The 23,497-nt window shown below is 40.7% G+C and overlaps 2 protein-coding genes across 2 annotated transcripts; both read left to right on the top strand.

Annotated features, from left to right (window-relative positions):
* Window positions 1–6,659: 6,659 nt before the first annotated feature.
* LOC138874882 (uncharacterized) lies at window positions 6,660–7,825 on the top strand. Its single transcript, XM_070153671.1, has 2 exons — window positions 6,660–6,959; window positions 7,559–7,825. Exons 1-2 carry the CDS (start codon window positions 6,660–6,662, stop codon window positions 7,823–7,825), a joined length of 567 nt encoding a protein of 188 aa, XP_070009772.1.
* Window positions 7,826–22,930: 15,105 nt separating this feature from the next.
* On the top strand, window positions 22,931–23,290 carry LOC138874872 (14 kDa proline-rich protein DC2.15-like). The gene has a single exon (XM_070153663.1). It carries the CDS (start codon window positions 22,931–22,933, stop codon window positions 23,288–23,290), a length of 360 nt encoding a protein of 119 aa, XP_070009764.1.
* The last annotated feature ends 207 nt before the right edge of the window (window positions 23,291–23,497 follow it).

Here is a 23,497-nt window from a genome sequence, read left to right as displayed (position 1 = left end):
TAGTAGTGAATTCCTGTAAATGAACTAAATTGTCCTCTGCGCACAGGGACTTAATCAACATATCATCAATACAAACTTCTATTATTTTGCCTATTCATTTTTCGAACATTTTGTTAACTAGGCGTTGGTATGTAGCTCCTATATTTTTCCAACCCGGAGTACATTTTGTTGTAACAATAGGCTCCAAATGTAATAAGTGCTCGGAGTAGGAATCGAGAAAAGGTAGGGTCTCGAGGCCGACTGCGGCATCGATCATGTGATCGACGCTTGACAAGGGGAAAGAATATTTTGGACATGTTCTGTTTAAGTCCTTATAATCTACGCATATTCTAAGTTTGTTTCCCCTTTTAAGAACCAGGTTTGCTAACCCCTTGGGGTGTTTTACCTACCAAATAGATCTTATTTTAAGAAGTTTGGTTACCTATTGCGATGGCTATTTAGCCACCTGCTTACTTTTGCTGCTCGATTTCTCCGAGGTTATGGGCTCAGGCACCGGTACCACTTCCTCGATAGCAAATATTTTTTTCGCTGCATGTTGTTCTCCGTAGACTGTTTTCACTCCTTACTCCGCCGAGAACTTCATCATTTGGTGAAGAGTTGAAGGCACTGCCCTCATGTTGTGTATCCACGGTCTTCCGAGGAGTGCATTATACCTCATGTCACCTTCGATCACATAGAACTTCGTATCTTGTATGGTCCCGGCTACATTTACTGGCAAGATGATCTCTCCCTTTGTTGTTTTGCTTGCAATATTGAAGCCATTCAGGACCCCGGACGCAGGTACTATCTGATCTCGCAGGCCGAGTTGTTCCATGACCCTCGATCTGATTATGTTTTCTGAGCTACCTGGATCCACTAAACCACGCTTAATTCGAAATTTATTTAAAAGGACAGAGATTACTAGGGTGTCGTTATGAGGCTAAGATATGCCTTCTGCTTCCCTGTCATAAAATGATAAGACGTCCTCGGGCACATAGCTCCGAGTCTGTTTTTCTCTTATAATTGACACCTTGGTGCGTTTGAATACAAGTTGCTGGGGGACATCGACTCTGCCAATGATCATGTAGATTACGTGATGTGATTCTTCTTGCTCAATTTTTCTTGCATCTCTTTCTCGGAGGTGATTCTTAGCCCGATCACTTAGGAATTCTCGAAGGTGGCCCTTGTTGAACAAACGAGCCACTTCTTCCCTCAGTTGCCTGCGATCTTCTGTTCGATGACCATGTGTGCCATGGTATATACACATCAAATTCAGGTTCCTTTGAGAAGGATCGGTCTGTATTGGCTTGGCCACTTGGTGTCTTTGATTCTCCGAATAGCTGAGACAATCCCCAACGTATCTATGCTGAAATTGTATTCTAATAATCGAGGAGCCTCTGTGGGGTCGGTATGTTTATTGAACCCGCTCTTACTCATGAGTCCCTGAGAAATTTGACCTCGATCATTTCTTCGATCGTTCCGAGAGGGGTCACGGCTAGGGACGTTGTTTCTTCGTTTGGCATATGGCTGGTACCGTTCTTTGTAGAATCTCAATTCCTGGTCTCTGTACCTCGGGGGCTTGGCTGTGAATTTGCTAGGATGAACTAAACCTGAGGGAGCTCCCAGCTGGTCGTCCTCGACCCTGATCTTGTACTGAAGACGATTGTGCACATCCGACCATGTCACAGCTAGATATTCGATCAAGTTCCATTTCAATTGTCGAGAGGCAATCGAGCTCCTTTTGTTTAGACCCTTCATAAAGGCATGTACTTCCCAGTCATCAGATACCGATGGTAGTTCCATTCTTTCCATCTGAAATTGGGACACGAACTCCCTTAGCATCTCGTCATTCCTTTGCTTTATTTTGAAGACGTCCGATTTTCTCGTGGCCCGGTGTGCGCTTTCACAAAGACATCTACTAGCATAGCAAATGAGTCAATAGAGTTAGGAGCTAATTTATGATACCAAATCATGGCTCCCTTTGATAGTGTTTCCCCGAATTTCTTTAACAACACCGACTCGATTTCCTCGTCATTCAAGTCATTTCCATTAATCCCACAAGTGTATGAAGTTATGTGCTTGTTAGGGTCGATTTCCCCATTATATTTTGGTATATCGGGCATGCAAAACTTCTTGGGAAAGGGCATTGGAGACGTGCTTGGGGGGGGAATAGTTTTTGTATGAACTTTTTGGCGTCTAAACCTTTCAAAACTGGAGATGCCCCTGGTATCTGGTCTACCCGGGAGTTATACGTTTCCACCTTCTTATTATTTTCTTCAAATTTTTTTTCTCCGGACTTGATCCTTCTGGCTAGTTCCTCGAGCATTTTCATAATCGTGGGGTCAGTCCCCGAGCCGCTTTCATCGGGACTTTCAGGCGCTGGTTCAGCACGCCGAGTGTTCGCTGGTTCGGCTGTGTTTGGAGCTCTATTTTGACTCTGAAGTTGAGTGATGGCGACTTGCTGGGCTTGCAGCATCTTGAATATCACTTGGAGTCTGACTCTTCCTTCTTCCATGCCTTGTGTTTTTTGGCCTCCGGCTTGGGCTTCCCTGCGTACATCTCCTTCGGGGTCCATGCCTAGATCTGAATTCAAAGCAATGTGTGAACTAACATCAACAGGTTTCGCATTTGGCACTTTCCCTGAGTTTATCGATGGTACACCGACTCCTATGTAGATGTTTTCTCCAAGACCTTCGTTGTCATGAATAGGTGCGTTCTGTGTGCTAGACATGTTTAAGCCTGAGAATCAAAAAATCTTGACAAGAAAAAGTGAAAAGATAACGTGTGTAACGAAAATCAGTAAAGAAATAATCACTATTATCTTTAGCCTCACGGTGGGTGCCAAACTGTTTACCTCGAAAATCCGAGTAACAGTTAAACTTGATTAATGGTTTTAAAGATATGCGATTTAGTTCAATACCAATTAATAATCAAGAAATGTGAAGTAGAAATGAAAGATAGAAGTGAATCAAACCAATAATACTTGACAGTGGTGACCTCGAGGCGGTGACCTCCAGGTAGCTTAGGGTAGTAAGAACAGTTAAGTAATCAAAATAAAGTAAGAACAATGGAGCTAAAAGATAATGCTAATGAACAGTAAAAAAGTAGAGAGTATATTCTTTGCTCAGTGATGATCATAATGCTCTTACAAATGATTGGGATTCCCTTTATATAATAGGGGAGCCCAAAATAAGGAATATTTCCATTTACAGTAAGGAATATTCTTGGTACAACTGTCTAACCGCCTAGTACGGAATAGTACAATCATATTCCGGGATTTGCGCCATGACTTTGGGGACGTGGCAGGAATCTAACTTGTCCTAGTACAAATCCCCAATGGTACTATTTCGGGGTCGAACACACTTGACATCGGTAAGCATCGTGCTTCGCCTTCAAACTCGGGCCTGGTCCTTTGAACTTGAACTTGATCTCGACCGGACTTCGGGCTCAGGACGGTGCCCCAAGCCTATAAATCGGAGGGTTATGATCTCGACTGTATACAGGATAACCAATGTATAACTAACGGGTTTAATTTTTACGTTTGTAAAATCTCAAATTGGGGGCTCTTTAAGTTTGCGAGACTAGGAATTCTCCAAAAAGTTATCATATTCAAGAAGTCATGAATAATACGGTTACCTATATTATTCGCTGGTTAACCCGCTTTTTATCTCTATTAAATATGGATCGGATCAAATAATTTATCTATTTTTTCGTTACTCATTTTTGACTCGTCTTATATCCGACTCGACCCGCCCATTTGCTACACCTAAAGAGGATGTTTATACCCATTCCGAGCTAGACTGGTGTATCAGTCGAACTTGTCTACTAAAAGATGGTGAGGATGGAGGTGATCATAGATATTTAGGTTCAAAGGTTTTAGAGCCCGTTTGGATTAGCGGGAAAAAAAGCATTTTTTAAGTGTTTGAAGTTTGTTTTATAAATAAATAATTACTTGTTTGGATAAAAGTACAAAGCTTAAAAAAAACCTTTGAAGTATTTAAACAAGTGTTAGGTAAGCACTTTTTTCAATTCTGTTAAAAAGAAAGTATTACTATCTTAATTTATATAAAGTTATTATGTACTATTTTGAGAAATCAAAAAAAAAGAAAAAAGAAAAGAAAAGGGGAAGTAGTTAGATGGAGAACATGAACGTCGGCAAGACACCGAAATCGCTAATGATGAATAAAAGGTGCAAATACATGAACAATATACTCATAACTAGGAAATGGACATGTTTGCCTAAATTGTTATAGCCTTGTCGATAATCCAAATTGATTGTCTGATGGGGTTGCGACCCACACCCACTATCAACTTTCACTTTCACGTACCAGATTAATTTTTCGACCTACTCCTTCGAATCTTCCAGTTTTATCACCGGGCTAATAGGGTCTACAAGTACTGGTAAATTTGGATTCCTCTTGATATATTATGGGAATGACAAGTCGTGAATGAAAAGGTAGCAGCTTAAATACATAGTTGCACGCGCTCTCTAAGACAACTAAATAGTAAAAAAAGGTGTATGCCAAGAAAATGTGTTTTCCCTTAAAATTGGATAACAATTAAACTTATAAGTGGTTTTAAAGATACATAATTTTACTTAACACCAGTTGATAAATACGATGATTAATAGTAGAAGTAAACAACAAAGTAAGGCAAACCGGCATTGAAATGCAATTCATCCCTCGAGCTAGGTCGCCCTCGAACTGAATGGGTGAGAGTATAATTATGAAATAAACTGATGAACAAAAGAGTATGAGGGAAAAAGAGTATTGTATTGCTTTAATATGCGTCAATGTCAAATCATTACAAATGGTTAAGACCCTCTTTATATAGTAGAGAAAATCCTATTTACGATATAATTCTAATTATAGAAGAAAATCCCACGATTAGCTAAATAACCGTCCTTGATTTGATCTGTTCCGAGATTTCCGCCGCGATTCTTGACCAGTCACGGATATATCGCCTTTCCATTATTAAGCTATCTTCGGTATCGCTCGATGTCTATCCCATTTGACCTCGATCATTACTGATCTCGATCTCGATAAGTATCTCGAGTCCCGAGCTCGATATCTTATCCTCATGCATCGTTCTGATATGCTATGGGGTTGATCCTTGATCCATCCCCCGGTCTCGATTAATCAAGAAAATTGGGTGGGCCCGATTTTAACCGTATACAGATAGTCCCCTCGTTTTTTGGAATGTAATGATAAGAAACAAATTGAATTTACGAACCAGGACTTGGTTTATCATTACGTAAGCATTGTGGCATAAGCGGTAGAGGCGACCGAAACATCCCATCAGTTCAATTTACCAGGCATTTAAGGCGCGTCAGTTACCGGTCGGCCACTAGCAACTTTGAACCGTCGCTGTGAAACCCATAAATAGGCCTCTTTTCCATTCTTTCAAACCTTACTTTAATCTTTCTGCTATAATCTTCTAAGCTCTTTGCATTCTTCATGTTCTTCTTCTGCAAACCTTCAAGTTTCATTGCTAGCCTCTTCTTAAAACGTCATATATCCTAACCCATGTTCTTCCTCGTTATCAAAAATGGCTAATACCTCTAAAATTGTCCCCTATAAAGAAACCACCGTTTCATTTCAGTCCACCGGGACCGCCACCACGGCTGAACATCCCCTTGCGGACTTCATTCCAACAAAGTGTGCCACTACTGTCGATTTCAAGGTGGAGAATATACCCCCGACACTGGGTTGATATGAATCAATGTCGAGGTATATGTGTACGATCACTGAACGTTTTCTCGAGAAGGTGAAATATGAGTGCAACTGGATAGACAAGGATGTAGTAGTGCTTATCCCCGAAGAATCCATCACAACTTACAAGGAGGGGGTATCTAAGTGTCTATACCTACCCCTTCACAATAAGTCCTTTAGACCCTATCATCATTGCCTTTGCAAGAGGTAAGATATCACTCTGGGCCAAATCCACCCGTCATTTTGGAGGATCATGATCCTCCTTCGATTCTTTGTAAGCAAAATCGAGGGGCACCCTTTTACCCTCGATCACCTCATGCGCCTCTACGCCCCCCGACTTTATCGTGTAGGCATGATCAAGCTCCACCGTCGAGCCACCATACGCCCATTCTCGAGTATAGACGAAACTCGAGACTGGGGTTGGATGGGCAGATTTGTCCGAATAAAGACTTCAGATTTAATTCCTACCGAAGACATGTCGTTCCCTGAAAAGTGGAACATGAAACGTAAGTACCATTCTGCCTTTGAATATTCATTTTTGCCGTTTTACTTCTTGTCTTCCCCTCATCTAAGTTTTTGTGTTGCAGTCATGGCCGTTGTGCCATAAGTGATCCCCAACCTGAGGCAATGGGTCGAGGGATAGGTGTCACATAAAACTTATTCCGTGTGAGCTTGGATGGAGTTGTCAAAGGGCCGATGGGAGGCCCGTAACCATGGTAAATTTCTTCCTTGGAAAGGTTTTCAGTCGGGCTTTGTTATTGTACTTACTCATCTCTTTCATGTTGTATGACTTGGGAAGGACGTGCCAATGATCCCCCCTCTCCTGAAGAAGAGGCACTCCTTTACCTGTCTGCCCCGAAGCAGGGCAAAGAGAAGAAAAGAAAGGAGGCTCCGAGTTCCTCAAGCCCAGAAAAGTAAAGGCCGACCAGAAGGCCCCGTAAGCCTAATGGGAATGTTATCCACGTAATTATGGAATCCCCTCACAGACTATTGGATGATACCGAAGATGAAGACGAAGAAGAAGAAGAAGAAGAAGACTCCAGGTTGGTGCCTCAGGTGAAAGATGGCATCGAGGTTCAAAGAACCATTGAACAGGAAGGAGCCATAGCTGCTTTACACCGATCTGATGAGCCCGAGCCGGAAAGAGTTGAAGATGCCTCATCTCAAGATGGGGAGGCCACCGAGGAGGTAGTCGAGGCTGGTGTAGAAACCGAGCTCGAGACTTCCCGGAATGAAGATGATGCCTCTAAAGACCCATCTGGGGCAATAGTGATCGGGGACTCCTCCTCGTTCTCTCCAGTTCCGGATTTGATAACACGTGACGCTTAGGCTGCAGAGTCTTGTCACAAAGAGGGGGACCACAGAGGGGAATATTTTTTCTGTGGCTATTTCGCTGATGTGGAACATATCACCGGTTTGGGTGATTTGGACATACCAAGGAAGAGCTTGAATGAAGCTTCCTCGAGATATACACTGACCAACCAATACCCGGCCCCCAGTGTTGACCCCGATCGTAAGTGGCCTCTTATCATCTCGATCCCGGAAGATACTCACATTTTCTTCTTCTCCCGTAGGGATGGAGATCTATCTTCGATGCTTGGTACCGAAGAGGATCAAGCAAAAATAGACGTCGTGGACGTTGCGTGTTTGTTCAACGAGGCCCAGTATGCTCTGAATCGATTAAGTTCAAGGGCTGCTATCTTTTTATGACTTTGAATTATATATATTTCTAACACTTTCTTCCTTTCTCGTAGGCTTCGATACTGTAGTATGAAGTCTTTCTCCGAATCCGAGAGGAACGCAAGGTCGAAGTCTAGGGTCTCACTGAGAAATGCAATACTTATACACTTCTTAGTGAGAGGCTTCAGGTAGACCTGGTGGAGGCTCGAAATGTGCATGAAGAAATAGCTGAGCAAGTATTCCGAGTTCTTCATGATAGTGAGGACGAGTCAGAGATAACAACTAACAATCCCATTCTACAGGTTCGACAGAGGCTCGAACAGATCAAAGGCCTTCAAGAGAAAATAGATAAAGTGCGATCCAAAGTCGAACAGTTCAAGGGGTGTATGTATATTTTGGCTGCACAAAAGGAGATCGTTCAAGTAGAGCTGGATTCTGCCAAGTCACAGCTTTGATATGCAAGGGACAATACCTCGATCCAGGCAAAGACGGTCGAGGAGCTCGAGTCCAATTTGGCTAACTTGGCCAAGGAGCTCGAGGTTGCCAGATCTGAAGTGGCCACGGCCAATACTAAGGCCTAAGCTATTGCGGCTCAATACAAAGTCGATGCTGAAGCCACCCTCGATCAGGCCAAGGGCAGATCATTCGAAGTGGCAGGCCCGAAGGGAGGCTCTCGAGGGAGTTCTTTCTTAGAGTTTCGACATATCTACTGAACTCGAGATCGCCAACGCTGAGGAAGCAAAGGCTCGAAAGTTAGCATTTCCCCATGAGGATTCCGAGGATGTGAGCGGATCTGGTGGAGAAGACTTTAAGGGCGAAGAAGCTGCTCCAGAAGAAGACTAGGCCTTTAGGATTAGTATTGTTTCTTTTAAGGCTGTTTCAGCCTTTGTAAAGAGTTCGGATCGGGCCATGTCGCCCCTGTAAATTATTTTTGATATATAAAAGATCTTTTTTTCCCTTTCTGTCTTGTCTTTACTTTATTTTATTTATGCCTTATGAAATTGCATAGGTTCGAGGTTTAGGTAATTTGGACCGAAACTGAACTAGTGTTGAGTGAGTACTTGCTCAAACTCGAAGTAAGGTAACCCTTAGATTTTTATTGAGTGAAGATGATTCCTCGAACTCAACACAAAAGATTTCCCTTAGGCTTTTGTATTAGGCCGATGTGGCCTTTGTAAAAAAAGACTAGCTTTTTCCCCTTTTCGGCTTAAAAAGTTTATTGTTAGTTATACAAAATTTGTTATGCCTTAGCATGAAATAAGTAATTGTTCAAGAATTCGAACAATTTTCACCCTTTAGGGTTCTCGAGGCTTGATATTATCGAAGCGCTTTGTGATTTTTCCAAGGCTAGCCTTTTTAACCGGTTTTTGATAATATTTGAAGGCATGTTTTATTACGAAATTGGGACGTCTCCGAACCGTATTAATTTGGTCGTAGCCTTTTTATTTGGGACTTGTCCTTGGCTTATTTTCCCATTTCACTTCGAGCTTTCCTAAAGTGTCAGTCCCCGAGTTGGGTGGTTGTGGCCTGTTAAAATCGAGGGTCGCCTTTTAAGGTCTTATGGTCTCGAAGTTTTTATTATTCGATCTCATTTGTTTTTCAGACGGCAGTCCTCAAGCGTGGGGTTTTGATATGATCGGCCCTTAAACCTGTTTACACAATAGATCAAGAGTATGAAAGTAGAAAAAAATTTCTAAGGCATGAGATATCGTCAAGGGAAAATACTTCTTTCAATAGATGATTATACATGCGTACATGTTTGATGTTAGGGCTCGAGTAACCTATATGGGCATAGTTCATTTGACTGTTTGGCCCTTACAAAATTTACCTATCGAGACCCCGCTGTTACGAAGTTATTTCCTTGCAACAAAGTTGACATTCGAGGGCAATGACCCCCAGTATTTAAGGTTGATTATAAAGAAGCCTCGGATACTGTTGAATTGTTCTAAGTTAGCACGATCAATGGTTACCTCGTTAAAACCTCACAGAAAAACCCAATTGGGACAAAATCAGTCCTAGGGAAAAAGTGCAATGCGTGCTTTCAGACCTAAAGAATTCGTATTGTAGGATCCATCATCGTTCCTAATCGAACACCTGCAATTGGTTAGCTTAAAATGCAAATAAAAATGGAGAAGGTCGTACCTTAGTAGTAGTATCGCTTTAGGAGTGATATGTTCCAATTGTTTGGTAGTTGCTCATCATTCATCGTGTGGAGCTTGTATGATCCCTTTCCGATAATATCAAGGACATGATATGGTCCCTCCCAGTTTGGATCCCGTTTTCCTTCATTCAGGTTTCGAGTGTTGAGGGTGACTTTTCTTAGCACCAAGTCCCCTATTTTAAAGTGTCGAAGATTGGTTCTTCAGTTGTAGTACCTTTAGATCCGTTGTTTTGTGTGGCCAATCGAATGAGGGCGGCCTCGCGTCTTTCATCCAACAATTCTAGGCTCGTGCTTATAGCCTCGTTATTTGATTCTTCTGTCACATATCGAAACCTGAGGCTAGGTTTCCCGACCTCGACCGAGATAAGAGCTTCAGCACCATAGACCAAAGAGAATGGTGTTGCCCCCATACTGTATTTCGATGTCATGTGGTACGCCCAAAGAACCTTGGGCAATATTTCTCTCCATTTTCCCTTAGCGTCGCTTAATCTTTTCTTAAGATTTTGAATTATGGTTTTGTTGATTGATTCGGCTTGTCCGTTCCTGCCGGGATGGTATGGCATCGACAGAATCCTTTTTGATCTTGTGATCCTCGAGAAATTTAGTTACTTTGCTGCCGATGAATTGCTTTCTGTTGTCACACACGATCTTGGAAGGCATCCCGAAGCCGCATATAATATGGTCCCAAATGAAATGTATGACTTCTTTTTCTCTGACTTTCTCGAAAACCTGTGCTTCAGCCCACTTAGAAAAATAGTCAGTCATAAATAAAAAAAATTAAGCTTTACATGGGGCCGATGGTAAAGGGTCGACGATGTCCATTTCCCATTTCATGAATGGTCATGGGGATAAGACCGAATAGAGCTGCTCCTCGGGCCGGTGAATCATCAGTGCATAACTTTGACATTTATCACATTTTCGAACGAACTCTTTCGTATCTTTTTCCATATCAGCCCAGTAGTACCTTGCTCTGATGATTTTGTGAACCGGTGATTCAGCACCGGTGTGGTTCCCACAAGTGCCTTCGTGAATTTCCTGTAGGACGTAGTCGGTGTCTCCTGGTCCCAAACAGATCGCCAGTGGCCCATCGAACGTCCTCCTAAATAAAGTTCCACCCTTGGCCAAAGTGAACCATGCTGCCTTGGTGTGTAGAGTCCTCGACTCTTTTAGATCTGTTGGGAGTTTCTCATTCTTTAGGTATTCAATATACTTGTTCCTCCAATCCCAGGTCAAACTCATAGAGTTTATTTTGGCATGACCTTCTTCGATTACCGATCTCGAGAGTTGTACGACAGTCCCTGAGTTGAGTTTGTCATCCTCAATGATGATCCCATGTTTGCAAGGGCATCGACCTCACTGTTCTGTTCCCGAGGTATGTGTTGTAAGGTCCATTCTTAAAATCGATGTAAAGTTACCTGTAGTTTGTCCAAGTATCTCTATATTTGGTCTTCTCGGATTTCAAAAGTTTTGTTGACTTGGTTTACCAAAAGTAGGGAATCACATTTGGCCTCGATGACCTCTGCTTCAAACTTTTAGCTAGCTTGAGATCTGCAATCATGGCCTCATACTTAGCCTCATTGTTAGTTAACTTTGAAGTTTGATAGATTGTCTAATTATGTTACCCATGGGTGGCTTCAAAATGATGCCCAGTTCGGACCCTTTCACGTTCGAAGCACCATCTGTGAAGAGGGTCCATACCCCCAATAATGTACCCAATTTTGATAATAATTACTTTTCGACCTCGGGTACGAGGCTAGTGTGAAGTCAGCCATGAAGTCTGCCAAGATTTGAGACTTGATGGCTATTCGGGGTTGATACTCAATATCGTACCCACTTAGTTCTACGGCCCATTTGGCCAATCGACCCGAAAGTTCGGGTTTATGCAAAACATTTCGAAGGGGATAGGTAGTTACAACACATATTGGGTGACATTGGAAATACAGTTTTAATTTCCTAGAGGTGCTTATTAAAGCAAGCGCTAATTTTTCTAAGTGAGGATACCTAGTTTCGACCTCGCCTAAGGTCCGACTAACATAGTAAACAGGGAATTGTGTACTTTGTTCTTCTCGGACTAGGACCCCACTTACCGCTATCTCTGAGACCGCCAAGTATAAGTAGAGTTGCTCGTCTGCTTTCGGGTTGTGAAGCAGTGGAGGGCTTGGCAGGTATCATTTTAGTTCTTCTAAGGCTTGTTGGAATTCCGGGGTCCATGCAAAATTGCTCTTCTTCTTAAGTAGTGAGAAGAACCGGTGACTTCTATCTGAGGACCTTGAGATGAATCGCCCAGGGCGGCTATGCGCCATGTCAGCCTCTACATAGCCTTCACATTATCTACGACTTTGATATCCTCGATAGCTTTGATTTTGTCGGGGTTGATCTCGATCCCCCGATTGGACACCATGAAGATGAGAAACTTGCTCGAGACGACCCCAAATGCACACTTTTCTGGGTTGAGTTCATGTTGTACCTCCTTAGTATATCGAAAGTCTCCTACAAATGTTTCAAATGGTCCTCTACTCGTGGGGACTTAACTAGCATGTCATTAATATAAACTTCTATAGATTTCCCTATTTGTTCTTCGAACATTCGATTTACTAGGTGTTGATAAGTTGCACCAGCAATTTTTAGTCCGAACGACATTACGTTATAGCAATAGGTGCCGTATTTAGTGATAAACGAAGTCTTTTCCTGTCACGACCCAATTTCCAAACCTGGTCGTGATGGCGCCTCTCATGAAGACAAGGCCAGCTATTCAACCCAATTCATCCTTTTAAGACAATTAATTAACACAATTATAGTATAAACATGGTTTAATAATATCCAATAGCGGAAAGTATAGATAAAATACGGAAATCCAACCCAACTCAGCCCTAACCGGGGTGTCACAAGTCATGAGCTACTACAGAGTTTACTAAAATTCTACAAAGTATGGAATTAGGAACAAAGTCTGAAGATATCATAAATAACAGAAGATAAGGGAGAAAACGGGTCTGTGAACGCCATGCAGCTACCTCGATAACTCCGATGAAAACTGAACAGCAGAAAACTCGCTCTATGCCTCGGGAATACCTGTACCTACACACATGGTGCAAGGAGTAATGTGAGTACTCCGACCCAGTGAGTAATAAATATAAATAATAACTGAAGGTAAGAAAACACGTTAAGGCACACAACACTCTATACAGAAGCAGTGAAATCATTTAAAATAACAATTCAGTGAAACATCATGTGAAATTTCTTTTAAACCAGTAAAAAAAAGATAATTTGGCAGTAAAATGACGAGTAGAAATCTGCCTCTCGGGCTCAATATCAAAACAACAAGTAGAAATCTGCCCCTCGGGCTCAGTATCAAAATAATAAGTAGAAATCTGCCCCTCAGGCTCAGTATCTCAGAACAGTATCAGCCCTCCGGGTTCAGTATCTCAGAACAGTATCAGCCCCTCGAAATTTATTTATCGTCAACGGCGCTCACTGGGGGTGTGTACAGACTCTGTAGGAGCTCCTACAGCCCAAGCGCAATAACAAGTCATCTCGTGGCATCAATCAAGTCATGGTCAGTCATTGTTACCTGACCAATTTATATCACACAGTGCCATTGTTACCACTGCTTCAAGTCACATCATAAAGTGTCATTGTTACCACTGTTTCAAATCACTGCTGCGGCACGCATCCTGATCCATGCTCAGTCTAAAAATCATAATAAGCCCCTTGGGCATTTGTAAAACAGTAGTTCTCAGCCCGAAATATCATTTAGAAATATCATTTAAGTTTTCAAATCTTAGAAAGATGGCTGAGTTTGCAAAACAGTATTTAAAACCTTGGACTGAGATCAAATGATATGCATGTATGCGAAAATAGTGATGTCAATCCTTGAAGGATTCAAATAATTGGCAAGAAGCTCAAATGTAACAATTAATCCAAGTAGAAAACACGGTAAAAACATCTCTCGGGACGGACTAAGTCACAATCCCCAATGGTGCTCTACCCCACGCCCGTTATCCGGCGTGCAAGTCACCTCAATATAGCATTACGATGTGAAATTCCGGGGTTTCAAACCCTCAGGACATCATTTACATCAATTACTCACCTCAAACCCGCTACTTCTTTAGCTCGCGACGCCTTTGCCCCTCGAATTGGCCTCCACGTGCGTCGATCTGCCCAAAATCACAACGAATATGTCACATTATGCTAAAGGGACAATACTCAATCGAAAGCAATCGAAAAATATCAAAATTCACGAATTTGACAAAACCCGAGTCTCGGGCCCACGTCTCAAAACTCAAAAAAATTTATACCAAGATGTTCTTCGTCCTCTCACTAGTCCGTACATATAAAGAACACAAAAATCGGGGCTCGTTTGACCCTTCAAATCGACCCTAGAAAATCTCAAAAGCACAAGCCCTAAAACCCCACTTTTCTACTGATTTTTATGTTCTAATTCACATATAATCTTGTATTTAACTTGAAAAAAGTAGAAACAACTCACCTTTGATGCTTGATAAAATCCCCATTGAAATTCTCTCCAAAATCATCCAAGCCAAATGAAAGAAATGAAAGAAATAAGTCAAATCCGTGTTTAAAGAATCTGCTCGTGCTTCATCGAGTTGTACCTTGCACTTGTGCTATACAAGTTGTACATCCTATTAAAATTTTCCCTTGTCGGACACCTTCTGTTTAAACACCCATAACGTCTTGTATAAATATCCAAATTACAAACGGTTTGAAGATTTAGAAACTAGACTCGAAGATCTTTAATTTGATAGATTGTACACCATATAACACTTTATATATCCTGAGATATGAGCTTCTAGAGTCGGCTCCATGAAATGAGAAAATTCTGGAGAAACTGCTCCACCAGTCATCTTCAATCGATCATAACTTTCTCTACAGATGTCCAAATTACTATTTCCTTATCTTTTTGGAAACTAGACACGAAGGGCTACAACTTTCGTTTTTGAATCATCTCAAAATTCCTTGTAGATCAAAAGATATAGGTCTCCGAAGTACGCTCCACGACTACACATTTGCTGTCCAAAGACAGCTTAGCAGCAGAAATTGCAGCAGCTTTTTCTTTTCTTTTTGGGTCCGAATTCCATTCCGTTAACCTTCCGAAATCCACCCGAGTCCCTCGGGACCTTAACCAATTATATCAACATGTCCCACAATATCATTCAAACTTGTCCCAACCTTCGGAACACCCAAAATAACATCAAAACATCAAATCATCATCGGATTCAAGCCTATGAATCTCAAGAACTTCCAAATTTCATTTTTGATCAAAACCCCAACCAAACCACGTCCGAATGACCTCAAATTTTGCAGACAAGTCCAAAATGACATAATGAAGCTACAGAAACTCTCGGAATTCCATTCTGACCCTCGGATCAAAATCTCACCAATCAACCGGAATTCGCCAAAGTACTAACTTTGCCAATTCAAGCTTAATTCTACACTGGTCATCACAAAAATATTCCGGACACACTCCTAAGTCCCAAATCACCTAACGAAGCTATCCGAATCATAAAATTTGCATTTCGAGCCCTCTAACACATAAGTCAATATCCGGTTTACTTTTCCAACTTAAGCTTCCTCAAAAGAGACTAAGTGTCTCAAACCTTACCAAAACTAGTCCGAATGACTTCAAATTTTGCACACAAGTCACATTAGACATTATAGACTTGCACCAACTTTCAGAATCGCATTCCGACCCCGATATCAAAATTTCCACTTCCGGTCGAATTTTCTCAAAAACCTTCAAATTTCTATATTTAGCCAAATGACTTCAAAATGACCTCTGGACATCCAAATTCACTTCTGATCGCGCTCTCAACTCCAGAATCACCATACGGAGCTATTCCCAGACTCAGAATTCCAAACGGACATCTATAACTCTGAAATGCCTTCCAACCCAAATTTATGAAATTCTTCTAAAATACTAACTTCCACAATATACGCCGAAATGCTCACGGGTTATCCAAAACCAAATCCGGACATACGCCCAAGTCCGAAATCATCATACGAATATGCTGGAACTTTTAGATCCCAATTCCGAGGTTGTTTACTCAAAATTCCAATCTTAGCCTTTTTCTTCAACTTAAGGTTGCCGCAATGAAAAGTTTCTTTCCAATTTGACTCCGAATTTCCCGAAATTCAACTCTGACCATACGTACAAGTCAATATACCTGAAATGAAGTTGTTCATGACTTCCAACTACTGAACGACGCGTTAGAGCTCAAAACGACCGGTCGGGTCGTTACATTTCCTGGTCCTCCGAGTTCATTTGTATTTGATTGTACCCGGAGTAGACATCGACAAAACTGAGAATCTCGTGGCCAGCCATGGCATCGATCATGCGATCGATGTTCGTCAAAGGAAAAGAATCCTTAGGGCAGGCCTTGTTCAAGTCGTTATTGTCTATGCACATTCTAAGTTTATTTCCCTTCTTAGGGACTACCACTATGTTTGCTAGCCATTCGGGATATTTTACTTCCCGAATGGACCATATTTTGAGAAATTTGATTACCTCATCCTTGATGAATGTATGCTTAACCTTGGACTAGGGTCTTCTCTTTTGCTTTACTGGACGGAACTTCGGGTCCAAGCTTAGTCGATGGGTGATAATCTCTAGTGAGATCCCTGTCATATCGAGATGGGACCAAGCAAAACAATCTTTGTTATCTAAAAGGAATTGAATAAGTTTTTTCCTGAGCTCGGGAGTTAACCCCTTGCCCAAGTATACCTTTCGATCGGGCAAATGCTCGATCAGTATGATTTGTTCCAGCTCTTCAACCGTCGGCTTCATTGCGTTAGAATCATTGGGGATCATGAAGGTTCGAGGTATCATAATATTCATCATCCTCGAAAGTTTCCTGGTTCTCTAATCGGGCCGAGGTTGGTGATTGTGGTTGCTATTTGACTTCCTGCTTTCCTTTCAACTCCGATCCCTTTGATGATAAAAGCATCAATATTGGTATCACTTCGTCGATTGCAAATATTTCTTTGGCGGCTGGTTGTTCACCGTACACTATTTTGACTCCTTCCGATGTTGGGAACTTCAGAACTTGATAAAGTGTTGAGGGTACTGCCCTCATGTTATGGATCCAAGGCCTTCCAAGCAATGCGTTGTACCTCATGTCACCCTCGATCACATGGAACATTATTTCTTGGATGGTCCCGGCAACATTTACTGGTAAAATAATTTCCCCTTTGGTGGTTTCACTTACCATGTTGAAGTCGTTAAGTACTCAAGTTGCGGGCACAATTTGATCTTGTAGGCCGAGTTGCTCTACGACCCTTGATCATCTAATATTGGTCGAGCTACCTGGAACAATCAAGATGCGTTTAACTTGAATTTTATTCATAAGGATAGATATTACCAGTGCGTCATTGTGAGATTGTTCGACCCCTTCTGCATCCTCATCATTGAAAGACAAAGTCTCTTCCGGTAAGTTGTCCCGAGTCCATTTTTCTCTTGTGATCGTAACCTTGGTGCGTTTATATACCGGTCCTTAAGGAATATTGACCCCTCCAATGATCATCTGAATCACGTGCTGCGGCTCTTCTTGCTCGTTTTGCCTGTTTGAATCTATAATTTTGAAGTGGTTCTTGGCCCGATCACTTAAGAATTCTCGAAGGTGCCCCTTGTTGAACAACCGGGCTACTTCATCCCTTAGTTGTCTGCAATATTCTGTTTTATGTCCATGGGTATCATGGTACTTGCATATTTGATTTGGGTTTATCTGGGCCAGATCGGTCTGTAGAGGTCGAGGCCACATGGTATCTTTGATACGCTCAATGGCCGATACTATGGCGGAAGCATCTACGCTGAAGTTATATTCTGAAAGTCGAGGTGCTTCTTTGGACCCGTCATCCATATCGAAACCACTTTTGCTCATGAGCCCTCGGGAGCTTTGTCTCCGATCATTCCTTCTATCATTCCGAATGGGGTTGTGTCCCGACCTGCTATTTCTCCGATGTTTCCCATATAGTTGATATCGGTCTCTATTCGATCGTGGTTCCCAATCGATGTCCCTTTTAACTCTGTCCACGGGCCTATTGGGATAAATCAAACCAATTGGAGCCCCCAGTTGATCGTCTTTGACCCTAATTATCGACTGATATCGATTATGTACATCAGACCAAGTTATGGCTGGATATTCTATCTAATTCTTCTTTAATTGTTGAGAAATTGTAGAACTCCATTTGTTGAGACCTTGAATGAAGGCTTGAACTGCCCAATCGTCGGTGACCAGTGGCAAATCCATCTGTTCCATTTGAAATCGAGATACGAATTCTCTGAGCATCTCTTTGTCTTTTTGTCTTACCTTGAATAGGTCCGACTTTCTAGTTGCAACCTTAATGGATCCAGCGTACACCTTTATAAAGGAATCTTCAAGCATAGCAAATAAATCAATAGAGTTAGTTGGCAAATTATGATACCATATCATAGCACCCTTTGATAGAGTTTCTCCGAATTTCTTCAGCAACACGGATTTGATCTCATCATCTTCCAAGTCATTTCCCTTAATGGCGCATGTATAAGAGGTGACGTATTCGTTTGGATCTATCGTTCCGTTATACTTCAGAATCTCGGGCATACAGAACTTCTTCGAGATTGGCTTCGGAGCCGCACTTGGGGGGAAAGGCTTTTGGACAAACTTTTTGGAATCAAGTCCTTTCAATACCGGTGGTGCCCCCGGGATTTGGTCAACCCTGGAGTTATAATTCTTCACCTTCTTATCATTTTTCTCGATATTTTTTTCCCTTGTCTCGATCCGCTTTGCTAGTTCCTCGAGCATTTTTATGATAACGGGACTAGTTTCTGATTCTACTTCATTTGATCTCTTTGGCACCGATTCGGCTCTGTGAACAACTTCTAGTGATGGCTCGAGCTCGATATTGCTTAGTGCACGATTCTGATTTTGGAGTTGTGCTTATATTGCAGCTTGTTGAGTCTGCAACATCTCGAATATCATTCGAAGGCTAATTCCGCCTTCTTCACCGCTTTGTGCGTTCTGATTGGCTGCTCGAGCGTCTTTGCGGATGCTATTTTCAGGGTCGACACCCAAATTTCCATTAATGGCAATATGGGAGCTAATATCGACTGGGTCTATGGCTGGCGGCGTGCGTTATGACCCGTGGTCGCCTGCCTGGTGGGGGCGGCTCCTCCGTTGTGGGTAAATAGGAAACCCGACTCTACGAACCCGAGGAAAGGCTGCATAGCAGTAGTAGGGGCGTTAAGACCGGAGCTTTTTGTAGTGCTAACAGGAATGCAAGTACGGGCTTCATGTGATTCGAAGCCAACCACTATGTATTGCAAGAAAGTCCTATGTGTACCTATGTATACCTAATGAAAGCCAACAAGATCCTCTTAACACTTACCTGCCTAATCCAAACAAGATTCAAGAATCAATCCATTACCAGCAAGATACATTACGGCTTATCCACAAAAGGTGAGTGCCTAGCGCGAGCCCTAGTACCTGCCGCCAAAACATCATGAAGGATTCAGTGAACGTCTTGAAACTTAGTAACACAAGACAATTCACTGAATGGTTGTTGGCTCTATCGGAGGAGTCTGAAATCAACAACGTGTAACTACTTGGGCATTGAGTATTCCGTTGCTTGAGGAAGTATGTGATAGGATCGATGTTGAGCAGAAGTGGGGTTAAAGCAGTCAACAATGCATCCCCCTTTACTTAGTAGGGCTTGAAAGGCTGGACAGTTTGTTTTCCTTTCAAGTCTAGTATTTTCAATCCAAGCCGAATTAGGAAAAGCCACAAGCACCACTAGGCCCGGTCGTCGGTTGAACATCAGTAGGATCCGATATCGAGGTTGGCTGGAGGTACTCCATTTTCTGGGGCGGCTATGTTTTCGTTCTCGCATGAAGACCAAGGTTGTTGTCTGTGTGCGTGGGTGCTACTTGAAAGTTTGACATGTTGATCCTAAAAACAAAAGACACTTACGAGAAGCGTAAAGCAATGTGTGTTATGAGAATTAATACCAGGCAATCACTATTATCCTTAGCCCCACGGTGAGCGCCAAAATGTTTACCCATAAAATCGGATAACAAATAAACTTATAAGTGGTTTTAAGGATACGTAATTTCACCTAGCACCAATTGATAAATACGATGATTAATAGCAGAAGTAAACAACAAAGTAAAGCAAACCAGTATTGAAATGCAATTTAGTCCTCGAGCTAGGTCGCCCTCGAACTGAGTGGGTGAGAGCATAATTATGAAATAAACTGATGAACAAGAGAGTATGAGAGAAAAAGAGTATTGTATTGCTTTGATATGCGTCAATATCATATCATTACAAATGGTTAAGACCCTCTTTATATAGTAGAGGAAATCCTATTAACGTTATAATTCTAATTATAGAAGAAAATCCCACGATTAGCTAAATAATCGTCCTTGATTTGATCTGTTCCGAGATTTCCGCCGCAATTCTCGATCAGTCACGGATATCTCGCCTTTCCGTTATTATGCTATCTTCGGTCTCGCTCGATGTCTATCCTGTTCGACCTCGATCATTACTGATCTCGGTCTTGACAAGTACCTCGAGTCCAGAGCTCGGTACTTTATCTTCATGCCTCAGTCTGATATGCGATGGGGTTGATTCTTAATGCATCCCCCTGGTCTCGGTTTATAAGTAAAATTGGGTGGGCCCTGTTTTAACCATATACAAAATGTTTTTTGGATCTTGAAATAAAACAAAACAGAAGGTAAAGGGAAGATGATGTTTTAAATTTGGAGTCGCCAATTAATATAAAAAGTAAAATAAAAAATTCGGGTGAGTGTATAAGTCATCCGATCCGGCTATATCTAATTTATGTTCTTATATCTTTTCTTTTGCATTTTTTAAAACAGACCAACTTAGTGACTTTCTACTAATTATTAGTGAGCATTCAAGGTTAGGAGTTCAATTGACTTGGAGGAAGGGTTCCGGAATCATTTGAATCAAGTATTCTTACTTTATTAGTTTCAAATTAAATTTGCCAAGTCATTCCATTAAGGAATGCCAAAGAGAGAAAAAGAGAAAAGAAAAGAAGTAAAATGGCATCCAAAGTGAAAGAAGAAACCGATAAGGATATTAAAAATATCAGTACATTCTTGATATGAATAAATAAATAAATAGAAATAATCAGTTAATTTTCCTTCTTTATTTTTTTTTCCTTTCTTATTGTTTGGCTGGAGTTGTTAGCTCCAATTGGACCGTGGATTTGCATCTATACCCGTTTTTTGGGTCACGTTTTAAGCTATATCCGTTTTGCAAAAAAAATTACAAGTGTACCCACTTTTCGCGTAAACTTCAAGTATACGAGCCTGAAGTAGCAAAGGCAATCACACAAATTTCAGCATTCTAGTAGACGGGCCTGAAGTTGTTTGTAATTGTTGAACTTAAGCGTTCTACTAACTGAAGTTTTTTTCTGTATTTGCTGAACTTCAGTATATTTTAGTTAAAGTTTTGTCCTGGATTCATTAGTTTTGTCGTAAAGCTTTTTCAAAAACTTCAGCATTATTTAGTTCATTTGTAAAATCTTCAGCACTAAATAAGTTGAAGTTTTTTTTGTCCTGAATTCATTAGTTTTGTCATAAAGCTTTTTCAAAAACTTCAGCAGAAGATGCTGAAGTTATTTAATACATTTGTAAAAACTTCAGCAAGTTTTTTTGCCCTGGATTCATTAGTTTTGTCGTAAAGCTTTTTCAAAAACTTCAGCAGAAGATGCTGAAGTTATTTAGTTCATTTGTAAAAATTTCAGCACTAAATAAGCTGAAGTTTTTTTGTCCTGGATATATTAGTTTTGTCATAAAGCTTTTTCAAAAACTTTAGCAGAAGATGCTGAAGTTATTTAGTTCATTTGTAGAAACTCCAGCACTATATAAGCTGAAGTTTTTGAAAAAGTTTTCTAACATACTTGATAAATAATCACCTTATTCTTTCATAGTGTATTACTACTATAAAATAATCAGATTGCCAACAGTATCTAAATCATAAATTTTGGAAACAATAAACGTGAAAAGCATAGAGAAAAGCAGTTCACCCCAAGCATTGTGATGTAAGCATCTGCACAAATATAAATGATGAAGCGAAGTATCAAATTATTAAAAACAAGATGTTCTAAGAGACTAACAAAGAAAGGAGGAAGAAAAGGAACGCACAGGTAGTAGGAACAAGGAGGCGCCTGAAGTTGTAAAAATTAGGGTATAAGTTAAATAATTTTAAAAATATTGGTATAGGTTAAATGGGGGCGCCCCGTGCAATGTTTACAATTGGACCCCTGATGCTTCACTCGAATAGCCACCTGTGTTCATAATCGACCATTCACCAGGTAGTTACTTTTAAGCATATTGTTTAAAATATATCCATTGTTTATAATGTACATTTAAAGGTTAGCATACAATTTCAAATGAATGAATTGATTAATCTTCAAATACGTTATAAATTATAAATATATTTTCAACAGTAGACTTAAAAGTGGCTATTGCTGCATTTCACATTGGCCCATTAATGCCATTAGGCCTTGTAAAAGAAGCAAACCCCAAGAAAGCAGGCCCACTCACTATTCATTTCATTTCAATCTTTTGTTCGAAACTAGTCGGTTTCTTTCCTTAACTCAAACATGAACCCAATTTTGTCCAACAGTAAAGGATCAACGAATGAACATAAAATAATTATAAAAAAATAATGAACACTTATTAATTTGTTCCGAAGAAGGAATTAACCAAATGATGAAAAAAAGAAGGAATTAACCAAATATCTTAACGATTGGCATTAAACCGATCCCAACTAGTACATAATAGATTGTATTTGTTTCCTAATCCTTTTTTAAAGTTTTATTATCATTTTTTGTAATTGGGGATTAAGATTCGTGCACGACGGTTAAGGGCCTACATCATTACACTAATTCAAAGGATTATCTTAAGCTCAAAAAGACGAAAGAGCATAGTTGATGTAGTATTAATTTTCCTTTAACAATATACAAATTTGGCAAACCAAATCCTTTAGGCAACAATTAGAAGCCCAAACTCATAGACAAAAACGAGAGAGTATGAGATTAACAGGACTCTACAATCGATACTGTGGTTTCTGTTCTGAGAGAAATCAAACCCCCGAAAGTAACTTTGCCAAAAGGGTGTAAAACAGAAAAAGAATAAAGGTTATGATTGATATGCATGTTTCCCTCGTTCAGTAGAGCTTTGATCAAAATAAGTTTCCGGTAGTACAAAGATCTTGGCAATTCTTGATAGAAATGTTTTCCCTAACATTCAATTTTCAAACAAAGAATGGTCGTTAAGGTATTTCAGTTCTTAATAATTATTCTCCTTATATAAGCAAAGCAAAGTTCTCACTTGACCATATCAAAAGTATTGAGATCAGTGCTATTAAGTCTGGAAATGGATAAATTAGTTGTTGCATCCTCCTCCATTGCCCTTTTTCTCACTTTAAATATTCTGTTTTTCACAATGGTTAGTTCCATTACTTATTACCCAACAGTTACAGGTAAATGTCCTACAGATTCATCCAAATACGAAGTGTGTGCTGACTTCTTAAGTGATTTGGTGCACCTTAATTTGGGAAGTCAAGCTAAGACTCAATGTTGCTCTCTCATTCAAGGCATTGTTGGTGCTGATTTGGCTTATTGCCTTTGCGATGCCATTAAATCAAACAGCACCAGTATTCTCCCTCTTGACGCCCTAAGCTTGCTGTTCAACAACTGTGGAAAGAATCGTCCCTGGGATTTCCGATGCCCATAAGCTAAGAATTTTCATCTTTCGCTACAAGAAATGGGACTCTTTTGTGGCGACTTCTACTAAAGTACTATCTTCAATGCGCATATATATAATTAGTTGCTTATATTTTCATCTTTCTTTCCGTGTGTTTGGTATGTTGTGTGCTTAATTAAGGTTATTGCTTAATATTGTCTCCATTAATGTATTATCGTACGTGGTTAGAGGGAATTA

Source organism: Nicotiana sylvestris, chromosome 1 (assembly GCF_000393655.2).
Source record: "Nicotiana sylvestris chromosome 1, ASM39365v2, whole genome shotgun sequence".
NCBI lineage: Eukaryota > Viridiplantae > Streptophyta > Magnoliopsida > Solanales > Solanaceae > Nicotiana > Nicotiana sylvestris.
Note: the sequence above shows the minus strand (reverse complement) of the source record. Positions and strands in the feature narration are given on the sequence as shown.

Coding starts and splice junctions, on each gene's coding strand:
- LOC138874882 (XM_070153671.1), top strand. CDS start 6,660: ATGGAATCCCCTCACAGACTATTGGATGATACCGAAGATGAAGACGAA. Junction 6,960..7,558: donor AAGACCCATCTGGGGCAATA/GTGATCGGGGAC, acceptor GAGAGGCTTCAG/GTAGACCTGGTGGAGGCTCG.
- LOC138874872 (XM_070153663.1), top strand. CDS start 22,931: ATGGATAAATTAGTTGTTGCATCCTCCTCCATTGCCCTTTTTCTCACT.